The 20580-nt window shown below is 48.8% G+C and overlaps 1 protein-coding gene across 1 annotated transcript; it reads right to left on the bottom strand.

Annotated features, from left to right (window-relative positions):
- Positions 1–1191: 1191 nt before the first annotated feature.
- On the bottom strand, positions 1192–4626 carry LOC125554487 (5-methyltetrahydropteroyltriglutamate--homocysteine methyltransferase 2-like). Its single transcript, XM_048718032.1, has 11 exons — positions 4277–4626; positions 4090–4177; positions 3503–3630; positions 3228–3419; positions 2923–3125; positions 2484–2598; positions 2366–2384; positions 2051–2301; positions 1875–1947; positions 1659–1787; positions 1192–1569 (listed from the first exon to the last, which is right to left on the bottom strand). The coding sequence occupies exons 1-11, from the start codon at positions 4624–4626 to the stop codon at positions 1207–1209; spliced, it is 1911 nt and encodes a 636-aa protein (XP_048573989.1). The 3' UTR covers positions 1192–1206.
- Positions 4627–20580: the final 15954 nt, after the last annotated feature.

Below are 20580 nucleotides of genomic sequence, written 5' to 3'. Positions count from 1 at the left end.
CCCTATAATGCAGCGTCGATCAACGGTCTCGCCATGCAGGCGCCGGCGCCGCGCCACCGCGTGTACACGGCCGTCGAGCCCCGGTGCGCATTGCCTCCGGCTTCCTTTCGCTGCTGCATTATGAGCCTGTGACAGTGTGACTTGTGTGTGTTCTGAAGATGTCTGTCTTGCCATGGTCGCAGGGTTCATCAAGGAGGAGCTGAGGGTGCTCTACAACACGAGCCGGAAGCTCAAGGTGGCTGGCGAGCGCCCTGTGGGCGGCGCGCGGTTCCTCAAGTCGTTCCCGGTGCCTAAGAGCGTCCGCACCGGCGGCATCAGGGCCGTGATGGACAAGGACCAAGCCGTGCTCTACGTCATCCTGCCCAAGGGGCCACCACCGCCACCACCAGGCCCTCAACCACCGTCGTCATCGTCCATGGCCACGCAGAAGGAACAGCAGCAGCCTGGAGGCGCTCAACCACCGTCGTCATCGTCCATGGCCACGGAGAAGGAACAGCAGCAGCCTGGAGGCGCTCAGCCCCCGTCTCACGGCGAGCAGAAAGGCGATGGCTCGTCGGGCGGCACCAGCAGCAGCAATGGCAGCTTCTGGAGCGCCCAAGAGGACGCGGAGAAGAAGAGGGCTCAAGAGAAGAAGAATATGGTGCCGAAGGCGGAGACCAGGATTCAGATACAGGAGGAGGAGATTGCCACACCGGATGCACCGAGAAACGATGGTGGTGGTGATGACAAGAGGTGGTGGGAGAAGCTTAGGCCTCTGCATGTGGTTGGATTTGTTGTCCTCGTCCTCGCGGTGGTAGGAGCTGGTGCGCTGTATGCAATGCTGCTACTGTGATTGTGAAGCATGTACTTATAACATAAATGGCTTCAGTTTGTAACTGTCATCTGAGAACAGGTTCACAGATGAGCAGACAGCTTGTGAAAATCAAGGAGGAGCCGAGAGATGCACAACAATTTTCACCTCCGTTTATAACCGTGACACACAAGGCTCGAGACCACAGCCTGTAAACAATAAGAAACCACCCACCAAACATAGATACAACATGTCAACACGTAGCAGTTCACCATAGCAAGACTAACCCTATCCAAACTCGGGCGGTACGTACGATAAAGAATCGGATTATTCAAAACAAATGTGGCTCATTTGGCGCTCTGCCCAGACAAAACAATAGGTAGTAGTATCAGGCTGCTGTTCGCTTTCGTGGCTCTTCACTTTGTGCTGGCGAGCTGGGTGCGGATGAGCTTGGCCGCGGCAACCATGTTGGTCAGGGCGGGCTTCACCTCGGTGTATTTGCGGGTCTTGAGGCCGCAGTCAGGGTTCACCCACAGGATGTTGGTGTCGAGCACCGCAAGCATCTTGTTGACGCGGTCGGCAATCTCCTCGGGGATCCTGGGGGAGTGGATGTCGTAGACGCCAGGGCCGATGCCGGCTCCGTAGGTCACGCCCTCGCGGAAGACCGACAGGAGCTTCTCGTCGGAGCGGGAATTCTCAATGGTGATGACGTCGGCGTCCATGTTGATGATGGAGTGGATGATATCGTTGAAGTTGGAGTAGCACATGTGAGTGTGGATCTGCCCAGGAAAAACAAGTCTCATAAGGTATGGATGAAGATGGTAACAAAGATTTTCTGATTACATTCATGGCATTCCAAGTAGATTACCTGAGTGGTATCTTGCACACCGCAGTTGGTGATTCTGAATGAGTGGACAGCCCAGTCCAAGTAGAAAGCATGCTCCGACTTGCGAAGTGGCAGACCCTCTCTTAGAGCAGCCTCATCGATCTGGATCACCTGCAGATGACCGAAGCATATTTATTACACATGCCACATGGACACAGTAATGATATGGTGAAATGACAAAGAAAGCTTAGTACAAACCTGAATACCACCAGCTTCGAGATCCTCAACCTCCTTTTTAATGGCAAGAGCAATCTGGTAGCATGTCTCAAACCTGTATACCAACAAGTGGCGTACCGATTAGTAGCAGTTAAAACACCTCCACGTGAAGGCCATCGAATCAAAACAGATGTAAGAAGCTAGGAAGCGGTATCAACCTTGGCTGGTCGTTCCTGACAAAAGACCAGTTGAGGATTGTGACAGGACCAGTCAGCATTCCCTTCATTGGGCGAGGGGTCATGTCCTGAGCCATCTTGGACCAGAAGACTGTCATGGGGTTGGGGCGGCTGACATCACCATAGATGATCGGTGGCTTCACGCAACGTGATCCATAGGATTGCACCCATCCATTGGCAGTAAATGCAAAACCAGACAATTGCTCGCCAAAGTACTCAACCACGTCATTTCTCTGAAATGTACATAGAAATTAGTCAAAAAAATGCACATACACTAAGTTACCAGAGAGCAAATACGATATGCTTAAGCAAATTCCTATTTCAATGATCCATAGACAGATATAGCTTCATTTCAAAACGTCCAAACATGTTGCAAATGAGTCTGCCACAAAGAATATTAATTAGCATTGCTCACCTCAGGCTCTCCGTGGACGAGCACATCGATGTCAAGCTCCTCTTGGATCTTGACAACCTTGCTAATTTCTTCCTTGATAGCATCAGAGAGCAGGAGGTGGACACCACAAGCTTGTCTGCAAGAAAGTATTCACAATTGCTTTAATACAGAAAGCAATGACAATGGATAACAGATACCACCTCTGAGTCACACTGTAGGTCGTTTTAGAATATGTATTAATGGAACATTTTAAGGTTTGATCACAGCTATCAGTATAGAACAAATACCAACATCAATATCATGAGATATATGTTTATAATCAATACTTGGTTTTATTTGAAGCAACATATTTTCATAGGAACTGATGGTCAAAGTTACACCTAAAGAACTGTCAATGTTGAAAACGTCCTAAACCGTGACCTGGAGATGGTAAATAATAAATATATTGTTTACTGCTTACCCTTGCCAACAACAGCCTCAAGACACTGGAGAGTGCTGAGAGATGCAGCAAGATCATCAGCCCAGATGTTCCTTCCATCTACAACACCAGCAAATAAGTACTTCCCAGATGGGATACCAGCGCTCTTGATAAGTTCAAGTGTCTTAGTTCCACGAACAAGATCAAAACCATAGGCAGTCACGCCACTCAATGATGTGAGGGTCCTGTGGTTACAAAAGAATTAGTTGCTGTTTTACTGTTTTAATAGAACAACTTGAAACACACAAAATGGCTGAGTAGAATTGATTAGCACTGGAGAAATGTACTTGTAAGATTCAGCAGGAACATCGGCAAAGTATGTCTCAGTAAGCACATTCAATCCAGAGAGTGCCGATTCGAGTTCAGCATATGCTGAAGAGAACGCGGCCAATTCGTGAGCAGCAAGGTCCTTAACAAGGGTGGGCTCATCAAACTGAATCCATGAAGCACCAGCTGCCTTCAGCTCAGCCACAACTTCCCTGCAATTTATATAACAAATGACATTATCAACTGAAGATTCAAGTTAAAAGAAAAGGAGTTGGTTGTGTCAGCCGATGCTTACTTGTAGATGGGAAGAATGCTATCAAGAAGTGAAAGAAGAGAGAATAATTTCTCCACACCCTTCGCTGCCTTGGAGAGCAGCAAGTATGAGACTGGTCCAACAAGCACTGGAACAGTGTCAACACCGAGCTGCATGGAAGAACATGTAAGCATGCAGGCATCATTTTGTGAAGACAAATAGCATGGCAAATGAATTTCTATATTCAGGACCTTGAAATGAATTTCTATATTCAATTAGGTGCAAATGGTAATGCATTATTCTGTGGACGACAGAAAAAAACATGCTTGTTCCAGAACTATAAATTTCAACTTCAGGTATAGGTTACAAAATCAACTAGTCAGCGTTTTGCAGTATGGGATTGCTAAGATATTGGGTCTCATCCAGATGTGGTTAAAGGCTCTACTTTAACCAAAAAACATGTAACTAGCAAAGCAAGACATAAAAACTAGCACTGTGGGATCAGATTTAGATAGCTAGCACAAAATAGTACTAGTAGAGGTCAGAAGATATTTTTTACTACCAAATCATGTGCAAGGAAACTACTATGAAAAGGAGGCTGAGACAATGCTGTGGGTGAAGGAACATACCGCCTTTGCCTCCTTGTATTCAGAGACAGCCTTGTGTGAAGCATATGAGAACTTGGTTGCTGGGCTCAATTCAGGCACAATGAAGTGGCTGCAAAAGAGTAACAAAGCCAGTAAGCAAAACTGCATGACCAATGCCCTAAAAAGATTTCACCTCTGATCACCATTCAAGAGATGCAGATTGACTTACTAGTTAGTGTCAAACCACTTGGTCATCTCCATAGCAGGGACAGTGGCATTGCCCCTGGCCATTGAGAAGTAGGTGCTGTAGCCAATCTCTCCGCCAGTCCATGAGTAGCGGTCCGGGACGGCACCAAGCATGGCCGTTGTGTCAAGCACCTGGTCATAGTATGAGAAGGTGTTGCTGGGAATGTACTTAATCCCAGCCTCTGACATCTGCTTCCAGATGCTGGCCCTGAGGTCGGCAGCAACCTTCTCCAAATCCTCGGCGCTGCTCTTCCCATCCCAGAAAGACTCCAAGGCAAACTTGAGCTCCCTCTTGGGGCCCATGCGAGGGTAGCCAACAATGTGGGACGCCATCTTTCTACACCATCAAAAAATTAAAATCAATTAATCTGCAGGAACATTGGTTGGTAAGGGACTTTCCAAAATACTTTGCACATATAGCAAAGTATATATTTCTTCAACCTAACAGACAAGGGATCCAAAATAAAAATCAATTAATGCACATACAGGAATATATATATATATATATATATATATATATATATATATAAGCTAACAGGCAAGGGATCCAAAATTATCACAGCATATTTTTCCAAACCAAATCAGTACTCGATCTTCTTCGTGCTTTCCATGTACACAATTTTTTTTAATTATTACTGTGGCATGGGCTCCTCCAGTAAGAATTCAGAGGCTTAAGAAATACCTTTGGCTAAGCCAGGATGTTTCTGTATACTGGGAATGTTTAGCCGTGCCATGAAGGCAGGCTACACGCACTAAAGGCCTCCATTTAGGATCCAACCAACTCCCATGGTGTGGGTACAGGGCAGCTAAAATCGGCCGGAAAGAAAGCAGGGTCCCTCTCAGGCATGAAGGCATCATCATACTACTACAAACAACATAACATTCAGGGGAACGGATGTCTGGGATCAAAATGTCTGAGTACGAGTAGGACATGCAGCGTTTAAGTTGACCACAGGATTTATATGTGAAATAAAATAGTAACAACGCTGATCAGAAAATGTCCTGGTACTACGGATATGCATAATTGGACAGAACTGGAGGCAAATTAAATTGGCCGACGGGTTAGAACGGCCGAGAAAACAAACTGATCATTAGAAATGATAATAACAATCAGCACATAAAACCAGCACTCACTCCCTGACAGTCGCTCTACAGATACAGTACACAGCCAATGCAATCTCAGATCGTAACTAGGAGGCACAGCAGATCTGATGCCAGGAACCTAACCACCGCATCGACCTCAGATCCACCGAGGGCGCGGCCGAGAGGCTCGGATCTGGGCCCCGAGCGGCCACCGCCATGCAGGTGGCGGATCCGGGTGGCGGGGGCGGCCGCGGCCAGCCAAAATTCAGTTCGGGTTTAAGCCCGAACCTCATCAGAAAACCAAACGCCCGATGCCGCTAGGTGGGCGGGGAGACATCGGGGACGCGACGAGCTTACACTATGGCGCGGCGGCGTCAAGCGGACGGCGCGGGGGATTTCGCGGCCGCGCTTGCGCGCGCGCGCAAGCATTGGGTCGGACGCATGCGGGAGGGAAGGGGAGGGGAGGGGAGGGGGAGCTTACCCTTGGACCGGAGGAGTCGCGGAGCGGCGCCAGAGATGGGGAGGAAGATGATAAATTTAAGTTCAATTTTACTTAAGAACTCCCACTTAGATAGACATCCCTCTAATCCTCTAAGTGATCATGTGATCCAAATCAACTAAACCATGTCCGATCATCACGTAAGATGGAGTAGTTTCATTGGTGAACATCACTATGTTGATCATATCTACTATATGATTCACGCTCGACCTTTCGGTCTCCGTGTTCCGAGGCCATATCTGTATATGCTTGGCTCGTCAAGTATAACCTGAGTATTTCGCGTGTGCAACTGTTTTGCACCTGTTGTATTTGAACGTAGAGCCTATCACACCCGATCATCACGTGGTGTCTCAGCACGAAGAACTTTCGCAACGGTGCATACTCAGGGAGAACACTTCTTGATAATTTAGTGAGAGATCATCTTATAATGCTACCGTCAAACAAGGCAAGATAAGATGCATAAAAGATAAACATCACATGCAATCAATATAAGTGATATGATATGACCATCATCATCTTGTGCCTGTGATCTCCATCTCCGAAGCACCGTCATGATCACCATCGTCACCGGCGCGACACCTTGATCTCCATCATAGCATCGTTGTCGTTTCGCCAATCTTATGCTTCTACGACTATCGCTACCGTTTAGTGATAAAGTAAAGCATTACAGGGCGATTGCATTGCATACAATAAAGCGACAACCATATGGCTCCTGCCAGTTGCCGATAACTCGGTTACAAAAGATGATCATCTCATACAATAAAATTCAGCATCATGTCTTGACCATATCACATCACAACATGCCCTGCAAAAACAAGTTAGACGTCTTCTACTTTGTTATTGCAAGTTTTACGTGGCTGCTACGGGCTTAAGCAAGAACCAATCTTACCTACGCATCAAAACCACAACGATAGTTTGTCAAGTTGGTGCTGTTTTAACCTTCGCAAGGACCGGGCGTAGCCACACTCGGTTCAACTAAAGTTGGAGAAACTGTCGCCCGCAAGCCACCTCTGTGCAAAGCACGTCGGGAGAACCGGTCTCGCGTAAGCGTACGCGTAATGTTGGTCCGGGTCGCTTCGTCCAACAATACCGCCGAACCAAAGTATGACATGCTGGTAAGCAGTATGACCTATATCGCCCACAACTCATTTGTGTTCTACTCATGCATATAACATCAACACATAAAACCTAGGCTCGGATGCCACTATTGGGAAACGTAGTAATTTCAAAATTTTCCTACGCACACGCAAGATCATGGTGATGCATAGCAACGAGAGGGGAGAGTATGATCTACGTACCCTTGTAGATCAACAACGGAAGCGTTGACACAACGTAGAGGAAGTAGTCATACGTCTTCCCGATCCGACCGATCCAAGCACCGTTACTCCGGCACCTCCGAGTTCTTAGCACAGTACAGCTCGATGACGTTCCCCGGGCTCCGATCCAGCAAAACTTCGGGGAGGAGTTCCGTCAGCACGACGGCGTGGTGACGATGATGATGTTCTACCGACGCAAGGCTTCGCCTAAGCACTGCAACAATATGACCGAGGTGGAATATGGTGGAAGGGGGCACCGCACATGGCTAAGGAACGATCACGAAGATCAACTTGTGTGTTCTAGGGTGCCCCCCTGCCCCCGTATATAAAGGATGGAGGAGGAGGAGGCCGGCCAAGGCTTGATGCGGCCAGGATGTGGAGTCCTACTAGGACTCCAAGTCCTAGTAGGAGTCCACCAAGAGGGGAGGAAGGGAGAAGGAAGTGGAGGAGAAGGAAAGGTGGCCGGCCCCCTTTTCCCTAGTCCAATTCGGACCAGAGGGGAGGGGGGGCGCAGCAGCCCCTTGGCCCTTTCTCCTCTTCCCACTAAAGCCCATCAAGGCCCATTGCTTCTCCCGTAACTACCCGGTACTCCGAAAAATACCCGAATCACTCGGAACCTTTCCGACATCCGAATATAGTCGTCCAATATATCGATCTTTACGTCTCGACCATTTCGAGACTCCTCGTCATGTCCTCGATCTCATCCGGGACTCTGAACTCCTTCGGTACATCAAAACTCATAAACTCATAATATAACTGTCATCGAAACCTTAAGCGTGCGGACCCTACGGTTCGAGAACAATGTAGACATGACCGAGACACGTCTCCGGTCAATAACCAATAGCGGGACCTGGATGCCCATATTGGCTCCTACATATTCTACGAAGATCTTTATCGGTCAGACCGCATAACAACATACGTTGTTCCCTTTGTCATCGGTATGTTACTTGCCCGAGATTCGATCGTCGGTATCCAATACCTAGTTCAATCTCGTTACCGGCAAGTCTCTTTACTCGTTCCGTAATACATCATCTCACAACTAACATATTAGTTGTAATGCTTGCAAGGCTTATGTGATGTGCATTACCGAGAGGGCCCAGAGATACCTCTCCGACAATCGGAGTGACAAATCTTAATCTCGAAATACGCCAACCCAACATGTACCTTTGGAGACACCTGTAGAGCTCCTTTATAATCACCCAGTTACGTTGTGACGTTTGGTAGCACACAAAGTGTTCCTCCGCCAAACGGGAGTTGCATAATCTCATAGTCATAGGAACATGTATAAGTCATGAAGAAAGCAATAGCAACATACTAAACGATCGGGTGCTAAGCTAATGGAATGGGTCATGTCAATCAGATCATTCACCTAATGATGTGATCCCGTTAATCAAATAACAACTCTTTGTCCATGGTTAGGAAACATAACCATCTTTGATTAACGAGCTAGTCAAGTAGAGGCATACTAGTGACACTCTGCTTGTCTATGTATTCACACATGTATTATGTTTCCGGTTAATACAATTCTAGCATGAATAATAAACATTTATCATGATATAAGGAAATAAATAATAACTTTATTATTGCCTCTAGGGCATATTTCCTTCATACTGTTCATCCTACCCTCCACGGGGTGGTCCTTTTCGTCCAGCCCTCCACGGGGTCCTGTTCATCCAGCCCCAACCGGATCGGTCGATCAGGGTCCTGTTCATCCAGAGGCAACACCACGGGGTCCTGTTCATCCACCCCCACCGGGAACTGTTCATCCAAACCCCCCCCCCCCCAGCAACGCTCACTGTTCATCCAGAGGCAGTATCGATAGGTTTTAGTTAGCAGCAGTAGCGAAGGAATCGCTCGATCGGGTTCAGTTAACAGCCATCGATCGATCGCTCGGGTTCAATAACGAGTAGCCCGCAGTGCAATCGCTCGGGTTCAGTTAGATCCCAACGCCTCGCTTGGGTTCAGTTAGAGTCCAACTCCTCGCACCCAAGTGCGTGCGTGTACGAGAAAAACGCGCATCGCTCGGCCCCGACCACCCACCGTAAACGGAGAACACCCCGATATTTTCCTCGCCCTCGCTTCTACCACGGTTTTTCCGTCATGGACGGCCCATAGAATGTCATGCAGCAGCGTCTCCAGCCCGCCTAGGATGAAAAGCCCATTTTCTGTCATTCTAAAGGAATCTTTACACAACAAGGGAAGATTAATGGTGGAAAAGTGACACATAAGGATAAAGAGAACAAACTTTCTGCATTTTGAGACAACATGGATACATGCCCATCGTATTTATGGATTCTCCCCAGTTGAGAATGTTTTGTTTTCATTGGTTTGATTTATCACAATTGACATGCATATACTAGCAATTGTTTCACCTAAACCCAGTTGTGACCGAGCTATGCATTTGTTTGTAGACTGTTTGGTTGATCTCAACAATTCCCTCTCTACCCGCTAATGACTATGTTCTGCCTTTCATGTACTTGTGACTTGCAACTTCATCAGTGAGAAGGGTCGGCGTGATGATGGTCCAGCGACAATCACAATTCTGTTGTGTGTGCTGATGATGACGATCTGCAGGTCTTAAAAACCAAGCATCGGGTCCTTCCCCACCCTAGGTCTGAGGCTATCGCTGAGGAAGTAGCAATGGGCTTAATAAAAGCAAGAAAATAAAAGCATCTCGATAAGCTTAGGAGCAACACGTCATCAATGGAAGGAGCTTTGCCATACTGGAGAACCAAGAACAGAAGCTTTGCCATACTGGAGAACCAAGAACAAAAGCTTTGGCGTACTGGAGAACCAACAAAAGAAGCTTTGTCGTACTGGAGAACCAAGACAAAGAGTGCAGAGAGGAGAAAAGAGGCTGAAGATGCGTGTGGTAAATTATAGATTTAGTACGGAATATATTTTTCATTTGAGAATGGATTTCATTTAAATATGCCGAGTGCTTTGAATTTTGTATTTCTACTCGCAAGGTTTTCTTTCAGTGATAAATTATTGTTTAGGTTTCTAATCATTTGTTTATTTTGTACCCATTGCAACGCACGGGCCTTTATGCTATGATTAATAACGACACAAAGCATCGTTGAATTTTAAGAGAATTCATATAGTATAAACACCAAATATCTCACAGATACGAGGACTTGGTCCGTAGAACTTTTCTGACTTGATCAGTAGAACTTTTCTGATTTCATGCGACCTTAGTGCTTCCTTATTCTAATTAGTTAAATTTGAGATTTGACAGATATATTTCATGACGGAGTACATAATTCTAGTTCCTATTTTCGGCTTGATTAGTTCCAAATTACAAGGATACGAGTGTTCAAAAGATAACTAATTGAAACACTGAACATGTTGGTTTGATGACCTCCGACTAGCAGTTATATGCATGTTCTTCTCTCTTCCGGTTGTGTGACATGGATTACTGAATTTTAAATAATATATATGTTTTAGGATTTTTGGTGATGTTTCGTTCAAGAAAAGAAGAAACTTAATTAGGCTTGAATTTTGGTAGAGAATATCCGTATAATATGTTCTTGCTGTAAATTAATTACTTTGTTGTTGGAACTTTTTATAAAATGTTTCAGCCTTTTTTTAGTTTTGGAGATACACTAAATGGACATACAGAAAAAATACGAAAATATAACATGTATGCATGTATTTATGGCTTTTCATTTCGAGATTTAGATGACCTGAAACAGTTAAATGAGATACTTCTAATTACAATTATCAATTTTTTAAAGTTGGATCCCTTGGCCAACATGCGATTTTGTACATGTTGTGCCACATATCTTATTCAAGATTTACGGTCTTCAGTTCATTAAATCAGTTTTTCTCTTTCACGGATGCTCCATGTCATAAATAGTTTACGGGAGATCTGACATGTGAGCTGCTCTCAAGTTATGCATTTCTTGAGTTAATCGTTGACGATCGAGATTGAGCATTCAACATTCTAATTATCATTTATATCTGCAGCTCAATGCACTTCCTGAATTAGCGGTCGACGATAAATATTGAGCAATCTACATTCTAATCATCTTTTTTTTTGCTCCGTCATCTTTGGCTTAACTTTGACATTTCTCTTATTCCAATTTCCAAGGTAACAATTTTACGGTGCCCAGAAAAATTTAATTCATATAGGATGTAACTTCTATGTTAGGATTCCCAGCATAATATACTTTTTCCTGATGCCACCAACTAATCTGCCATGCCGCTTCTATATAGTGGTTTCTTTGAAAATGGCTACACATAAAAAACAATACAACGTTCCTGTTTTAGATAGAATGTCAACCTCTTTGGATCTGACATGACCTATTTGGAGCACAGTTTCATCTCCCTTCAACGCATTATTGCATCTATATTATTTGGTTGCCACAAAGTGCATACATAATAAAAGAACAAGATGCCTCCTTTTTAATGTCAGATACTCTTGAGCTTTATTAATCTTGACTACCATACATATAAACCCACTCAGTACAAAAAAGAAGTCTTGAAAATTTCTAGCTCACGCAGTTGCATGGGTTGATGACTAGCTCAACAGCTTTGTTGCCACCACTTGGAACCGTGCCATTGGCCTCCCCCGGGTCCTTATCAATTGCAATATCTTCTTGCCCAGGTTAATTCCCTCCTCCTTGCCAACGCCCCCTTCGATGGTGGCCTCCCATAAAAGCACTCAACACTATCGCGGAGCCGGTTCTGCACCCCATGGTTTTCTCCCGTTGCAAAGCACGGACAAATTTCCTAGTAAAGGTAAAGAATTGGAATAAAAAACATAGGGAAGTTTTTTTTAGTGGTAAAAAGAAAAACATAGGGGATATGGTTCGCCCTGGGCTGCGGCCTAAGGTCGGAGGCCCAAGTTGCAGCCCAAAGTGGCGGCTGTCAGGAGGAGGAGGCCCGAATAAAACCCTAGCCCCGGCAATAACCACCCACCGCTCTCACTCGCTCCCCCCAGGATTTCATCTTCCCAATTCAATTCGATTTCATCTTCCCACCCAACACGGATCGATCGTGCCAATCCACCCAATAAATCCATCCACGCACACACCCGCCGAGACGAAGCAACGATTTGTGATCCATCCAGCTTGAACAAGGCAATCGATTTGGGATCGATTGACGGCCAATTTGAAGACTGGGAGGATCCGATGGACGATTACGGCAAAGAGAAGGACATGCAGTGGCCACCGGCTCCTCCCGCCTACGGCTACCCCGACGACGACGGCGGCGGCAAGCGGCCGCCCTTCGTCCTCATCGATCCAAAGGCCTACTTCGCCGACCGCAAGAACGCCACCACCGCCTTCTGCGATATGAAGGCCCCCAAGCTCAAGGGCCGACTCCAGGTCACCTTCTGCGCCGTCGCCCCGCCGCTCGTCTCCTACTTCTGCGTCCACGCCACCCACATGGACCACACCGAGTTCGCCGTATCGCCCTTCATCGTGGCCACCGAGACCGACGGCGGCCTCGTCCTCCTATGCGTCGTCGCCGGTAAGCGTCCAACCGATGCCCAGCTTCTCCGAAATCGCCAATACTTCGTCTACGACGCCTGCGACTGCCAACTTTACCACCTCCCGCACCCTGGCCCCCAACACGAAATCAACGGCTTCTCGCTCGCCATCATGCGCGAGCCCAACAAAGGCACCGGCACCTGCAACCTACACCCCCATGGACAGGCAGAGTTCGGTCACTTCGTCGTTGCCGCACAAGCTCGCTTCTTCTGGGGTAAAGAATCTCCTCAGCTCTGCATCTATCACTCTGCTACCAAGACCTGGAGCAAGAAGCCGGTGGTGATAGATTCATCTCGAGAAAAACACTCCACAACCAAGACATTCACCATTGGAGGACCCAAGGGCACCGTGGCCTGGGTGGATCTTTGGCGCAACATCATCTTCTGCGACGTGCTCGCCGAACGCCCCAAGCTCAGCTACCTGAATCTGCCACCGGCCCTCAGGCCCCGCCCCAACATGGGGGCTGGCGATGCAAGGTCTCATCGCAACATTGCGGTCCTTGGCAACACCATCAAGTACGTCGAGATGCTGCCTCACCCCGACAGAAGCTCCTCTAAGCCCGCCTCCCATCGTTGGGAGGTCGCAGCATGGAGCATCCAGAAGGCAAATCGGTCCTGGCCCAAGGACTGGCACACCGAATGCAACCTCGATTCCACCCATATAAAGGTTGATTCTGGTACCACAGCGGCTGCCCTCCCAACCCTGTCGACTCTCCACGTTGGCCTGCCCACCGTCAGCCTGCAGAATGATGCCATTATTTACTTCCTCGCCAAGATTGACTACCGCCAAAGCGAACACACAGCATGGGTGCTTGCTGTTGACATGCAGACCAAGACTGTCACGCAAGTGGCCGAGTTTTGCGCCGAGAGGACTCTTGGTTTAGCCTTGGGCTACAATGCAAGTAGCATCTCAGCATATCTCCAAACTGCTCCAGGTAACTGACTGTACTTTATTTTCACCCCTGCCTCGCTCTCTGTTACTTCCAGCGATACATGCTAAACTACCAGATTAATCCATGTTCTTCCTGGTGGAGTTGGTGACGGCATCGTCATTTCACACACATCGATATTAGGGGGTTCAGGGTGGATAATCCATCGTAAGATATGCTAGGTCATGATACTATATTCATCTCAAGACTTGTTTGGGGGGAACATAGGGAGGTTTTGAACACATTATGTTGATATATAGCACTGAGATGGGAGATGATATACATCCAGCTCCAAGTCAAATGCGAGCTATTTGGGGATGCTAACGGTGAATTTCTCACCAGAACAATTCACACTTCTGCTGTGACATGTAATTTAAGATATAGGGCGAGCGTTGCATGCTTAGCTAGTTTGGTATTTTCTCAGTTGTCTTTTCGCATGGAAATATAGGACAATTGTTGTATTAGCGCTAGTTGTTTGTGTATCAGTTCTTCTTTCCCAAACTATTACTGAAGACGTGTGGAATTTGACATGCCAGGTACACAGCGAATACCTAAACGACCAGGGGTGCCGTTGATGAAATGCCCTAGCAAGAAGCAGAGTAAAGATGCTCGAGATCATAAAGAAGACGACGCCATGGTGATTTTTTCTTCATGAGGTTGCATGGAAGCTGTATGACCTGCGATTGGTGCCGGGTATCAGTGGAGGGGGTAGTGGATTATCATGTCTGCTGGTCTGCCCCTTCCTTTGTCTGTCTTTTATTTATTTTAGGATTATTATGGCCCTCTAGACCCTGTTCTGGAGTTCCTTTCTTCATTATCTCACCGCCTACTCTACCGGCTTGTCTATAATACAAGCTGTATTATTAAAACTGTGTATGAACTATATATTATGTCAGTTGTAGTACCCCCTTCTGTTTTCTGTTCCCCGCGGTTGTCTTCTGTTAACATCATAACCTGCTGTTACCATCATACCTGTGGAGAGTTGGGTGAGTATTGTTTCTGACATGTGTTGTCAGTGACGCAACATCTCCATTTGGGTGGGTGGGGAATTTATTAACATTTTGAGCTATGTAGCAAGTGTTTATTGTGATGTCAGATTTTTTTGTCTGTGCTTATTGATTAGCTGCTTTCTTATTTTCTTGGCGTGTGCTAGGAGTCATCCTCTGTTTGTTCGTGCTTGCAATTGCAATGTTGTCTGTAATATCCTTGTTTTTTATTTTATTTTTAAAAGAAAGAGAAACTAAATAGACATGTTTGCAATTTATACTTGCTGGTAACTCTTATTTGTTTCTCATGGAACCAGGAAGGACCCCCTTTTTTATCCAGGTTCACCCTAATAATCGGTTATATTCAACAGTCAGTTATATGTGTAGTTATGCTAGCTAGCTCGTGGTTTCCATGACACAATACTCCTAGCTTTTTGGGAATTAACCTTGCAGTACAAAACACTATTATGCTCACCAAGGTTAAATTGAGTTATTCGGTAGATGTGATATATCCAGGTTAATTTTATTTGGCAACCTTCAAAATGACATTCCCTTTTAGTTTTATAGAGGGAGGGAGTACCCTTTTTTTGGAAACCGAGGCAAAAGATTTATATTTGTCGTTAGGGCATTTCTTCGACCAGGTGAACAGGAGGAAAAGTACCAAACTACCCTCAATTTGAAAAAAAAATTACTTGTCGCTGGGATGGTCGTCTTCCTCCATCGCTCCTCCCCTCCGCCAGGCTCCGCCCCTCTGCCGTTCGCAGCTCCGGCGTCCGTCCCTGCCGGCCACAACTCCCTTGCCGTCCGCCTTCCTCAGCTCCAATCGAGAGCCCCAAGTCCCGTTCTTGCTGGCCACAGCTCCCTCGCCGGCCGTCTTTCTCCGCTTCAGATTTGTTTGTCTGTGCTTATTGGTTAGCTGCTTTCTTATTTTCTTGGCGTGTGCTAGGAGTCATCCTCTGTTTGTTTGTGATTGCAAATGCAATGTTGTCTGTAACATCCTTGTTTTTTATTTTATTTTTAAAAGAAAGAGAAACTAAACAGACATGTTTGCAATTGATACTTGCTGGTAACTCTTATTTGTTTCTCATGGAACCAGGAAGGACCCCCTTTTTAATCCAGGTTCACCCTAATAATTGGTTATATTCAACAGTTAGTTATATGTGTAGTTATGCTAGGTAGCTGGTGGTTTCCATGACATAATACTCCTAGCGTTTTGGGAATTAACCTTGCAGTACAAAACACTATTATGCTCACCAAGGTTAAATTGAGTTATTCGGTAGATGTCATATATCCAGGTTAATTTTATTTGGCAACCTTCAAAATGACATTCCCTTTTAGTTTTATAAAGGGAGGGAGTACCCTTTTTTTGGAAACGGAGGCAAAAGATTTATAATTTGTCGTTGGGGCATTTCTTCGACCAGGTGAACAGGAGGAAAAGTACCAAACTACCCCTGATTTGGAAAAAAAAACTTGTCGCTGGGATCGTCGTCTTCCTCCATCGCTCCGCCCCTCTGCCGTTCGCAGCTCCGGCGTCCGTCCCTGCCGGCCACAACTCCCTTGCCGTCCGCGTTCCTCAGCTCCAATCGAGAGCCCCAAGTCCCGTTCTTGCCGGCCACAGCTCCCTTGCCGGCCGTCTTTCTCCGCTCCAATCGAGAGTCCCAGGTCTGTCCCCGCCGTGCATCCTTCTCGAATTGATCCTCTACTATTGCTCCTCTGCCTTTGCCGCTGAATACATGAGTAGAAGTTGGCGAAAAACAGAAGGCATGAGAAATGCAAAATTACATCTTCAGGGCAATGGCAATGATCTGCGATTTGTTCTAGCGTCAATGGTTCAGCAGGGTCTTTCCAGCTGAAAGAGAACAACCAAACATAATATGACCAACAGGAATCTCAGTACGTCCAAAAGGAACATTCATAGAATCAATGAAAAAATGAAAATTAAAGTATAGATGGATTTTACTCCATTTGTGGAGAGGAGAGGATTGCATTCAGAGAAGAGAAGAGAAGAGAATGGAGGGCACAAGGGGAGTACTTGCAAGCCCTACACTAAATTACAGATGCAAAAAGAGAAAGAGAAGAGAAAGAGAAGAGAGAAGAGAGAAGAGATGTCCTACTGTAACTGAAAAAAAAACAGATAATTAACTGAAACTTACACTAAATTACTGAAGCTTCATGTGCAAAATTACAGAATTTGCAAAATTTTGTAAACTGAATTTTGTAATTACTGCAAGCAGCTCCATGAAAGGGAGTACACTACAACTACTGCTTAACAAGGGAGGCAAAAGGAACATACTCCATCTTATAAGCAGTTCATTACAAAAGCTTGAATTTGCAAAAGGAACTTGAAGAGTGAAGTCTGTTTTAAACGTTGAATTCATGTGGCTCGTCGGAATCAAACCCTAACCTTTTTTTTCAGGGAAAACCCTAACCTTTTTTTGATCCCGGTCTATCTTAACCCTGGATCCAGTTACACCAATTTGGCACGCTAGGAAAACAACGATCCCGGTCAGGATCATTCTCTACTCTCACTGAGTACATGGGTCCACATGTCATATTCATCTTATCTCCTCGTTCTCTTCATTTCTCTGTATGAACTGCACCTCGTGCTCAACCCCAGCCAGCCGGTGTTCATGGCAACGGCAAGGGAACGCCTCCTGCTAGCATCCCTCGACATGGCCGCTCCGCCATGCGTGGGGTCGCGGACAAGAGAATTCGGGTGTGCTCCGCCGCCACCCCCTCCTTGTCGGATTTCGGGGGTTCCAGCTGACCCTTAAGGTTCGAACACTGGGGTGCGCGCGGAGATTACGCCTTCAACTTCTCCGTCTCACTAGGAACTAAACTACTAAAAGAACTGCACAAGAGACACAAGATTTATACTGGTTCCGGCCACCGATGTGGTGTAATACCCTACTCCAGTGTGTGGTTGGTGGATTGCCTCCTGGGGCCGGTCATGATGAACAATACAAGGAAGAACAGCCTCGCGAGGGGCTGTTCTTGGCTGGGTGATGAACTGCTAGGAGGGGTTCAGTCACCTCTCTCTCTCTCACTTCTCGATTCTCCGACCCCTTGCTACGTGGGTGGCTAGTCCTATTTATAGAGGCCCTGGTCCTCTTCCTAAATATTGAGCGGGAAGGGATCCAACAATGGCGGGCTAATTCGAAGGGGGACAGCGAGTACACTTATCCTGACAAAAGCAGTCTCCGCCTGCCAAAGGCTCTGTTGATGACGCCGTGCTGGGCTCCATGGTGACCTCCGTCTCATAGTCCTCTTGGTCTTGGTCTCGTTGCACCGAAGTGGCAACCTTTGCCTGATGCCTCGGTACTCCGCGGCTGCGCTTGTCCCCTTTGCACCAAGGAGGAAAGAAGGACGCTGCGTGCGCTGGCGCCCGCCTGGCATCCTGAGTCGTCATGGCTTACGTCATGGGCACCTCGCGAGGTACCCCGCCTTGATGTCTCCGCCTCCTCGCGAGCCAGCCTGATGAGGCTGCACCTGAGGATGCGCCGCATCGTCCGCCTCGCGAGGCCTGGCCCCTCGCGAGGGTCTTGAGTCTTGTGCTGATGAAGATGGGCCATGTTGGGCCCCCACTTGAGCCACGCCGCAGGCCGCAGGCAGGCAAGTCTGGGGACCCCCGTTCCCAGAACGCCGACAGTAGCCCCCGGGCCCAAGGCGCGCACGGACTTGGCCGTGCCGAGAGGCGAAAGGGCAAGGGCGAAGCGCCGCGGGCCCTAACAGCCTGCGGCCTTGGGCACCGCGTGGCGGTTGATCGGGCATGGCATCTCCATTTCCCCACGAAGCCTCGGTGACCGCACGAGTTGGATGAGTCCCTGCATGCAGAACGTGTTACGATTACCTGTGATCGTGGAGGCCGGCGGTTGGCCTTCGCCGGCTATAAGCACGGCACCGCGCGTGCCCTTCCAGTCCATCCCTTCTTGCTCTCTCTTTCGCCTCAATTCTTGTTCCGTCTTGGTGTGATGGCTCCATCGAGGAAGTACTCGGCCGCAGAGAAGGGGAAGGCCCTCCAGGTTGGTCCTGCCTCTCCCCCGCCCAAGCGCGGTCGTGGTCGCCCTCGGAAGCATCCGGTGGCCCCCCCGGCAGCGTTTGATGGCCATGGGGGCGGCTCCCAGCGCGGCGGCGGGCGTGCCGTCGTGGCCGAAGGACGCGCCTGGGTCGCGCGCTCTCCCAGGCCGCGCTTTCGCGCTGTGTAGGCGCTGCCGGAGTTCATCGTCTGGTCGGCGGAGCCGACTTGCGCCCGGCTCCCGCTCCCTCGCTTCCTCCTGGGTGAACTCCCGGCCGGTGCCCCTGGTGGCCTCTGGCTTCAGGCGGAGGGCTGCTGCAGCAGGTCTTCATGGGTCGCGCAGGAGGTCTCCGCCAGCGGAGGCTTGGCCTTTACTCGTGGCTGGCAGGCGTTCGCCCGCGCTCGCGACCTGGAGCGCCGGTGCACTCTGCACTTCAGATTCGACGGCGATGCCACCCTCTATGTGAGGGTGTTTGGGGAAGATGGTCGCCGCGCGGGGTGCTGCCCCGAGGACGACGACCGTGTCCGTGGGCCCCGCTCCGATGGCGATGGAGGAGATAGCGCCCGCGCTGATGGCGGCGTCCGCGACTCCTCAAGCTTCGTCGACTCTTCCTCAAGCGACTCCTCCAGCGGCGGCAGCAGTCCGCCCCCGCGCCGCCGAGCTCGCTTGGGAGGTGGTGGTTCGTCCGCCCGCCATCGTGCCCCGGTGAAGCGCGAGAGGGAGTCCGCCTGAAGCCCGGAGGCAGCCCGTGTCGCCTCCGCGGGCCGGTGTGAGGAGGGCTGCGCCGGGCCCGTCCCTTCCTTTTCCCTTTGTTTCCTGCGTCAGACAGAACAGCTGCATGGAGCCCCGCTGGGGCGTGTTGGAAATATCGCCATTTCAGCTATTACCTCGATCTCATTTTTGCGCCTCTTAATTACTCGCCTGTGCGTAGATAGTTTTCGACCCCTTCCGGGGGGTGGGGCGACCGACCCAGGCCCTGTGTGCGCGTCGCGGTGCCCGAGGGGCACAGACTAGAAGGGGTGCTCCTGTAATGCGCCAGGGTGTAACGCCCGGATAATTTGGCTACAGTAAAACTCTCCTAATGATGCCATGTCATCTGCGATTACTGTTACTAATCTCGGGATAATTCGAAAACGCGTCAAATTCAAACTTAAAATTAAGGTCAACAATAAAAGTTTTCAAAATTGAAACAAAAATGTTCGGTGGACGCCAAATATTACAAAGGTAATTATGGTGCAGAAAACACATTTTTAGTAAAAGACTAAATACTTTAAAATGAAATAAAACAGAAAAGAAAAAAAGAAAGAGAAAGGAAAACCCCCCAAACCCCCCTGGGCCATCTGGCCCAGCTAACCCACCTGGCCCATCCGGCCGAACCGGCCCGCCTCCCCCTGCCGCCTCCCTTCCATGTTCCCCCGACCCGGGTCGGAACAGGGGCGCGTCCCCGCCTCACCCTCTCGCCGACGACGACGAGGGGATAAGGTCGCCACGCCGCGCCCCCTCGGTCTCTCCTCCCACTCGCCCCACTCTCCCCTCGGTCCCCGCGCCTTCCCCCTCAGATCCACCGCGCTCCCCCCTCGTTCCCCTCCGTAACCGAGCGCCACCGCCGCCATGGCTCCGGCCTAGCCACGGCCACCGTGCCCACCTCGCCGCCCCACGGTGTCTCCAAGGGCCGCCGTCGTCCGCTGCTTCAACTGGTGCTCCCCGTTGGAGACCGGAGCCACCGCAACGCCCCGACGCCGCCTTCGTCTTCCTCTGCTCCGACAAACTCCACCGCCGTTCTTCACCGACTCCGGCCGCGCCCCTGCAGCTACTAAACCCCCAAGGGCCACCGTGTGCGCCGCTCGGTGAGCCCCTGCTCCCTCCTCTCTCTCTCTCTCGTGCACCCTAGCCAGCTGCCGCCGAAGTACCCGAGAGCCCGTCGCCGCGGATCACCTTGCCGCCGTGGCCGTACTCTCCGTCGT

This window comes from Triticum urartu, chromosome 4, assembly GCF_003073215.2.
Source record: "Triticum urartu cultivar G1812 chromosome 4, Tu2.1, whole genome shotgun sequence".
NCBI lineage: Eukaryota > Viridiplantae > Streptophyta > Magnoliopsida > Poales > Poaceae > Triticum > Triticum urartu.
This window is presented reverse-complemented; position numbering and strand designations above follow the sequence as displayed.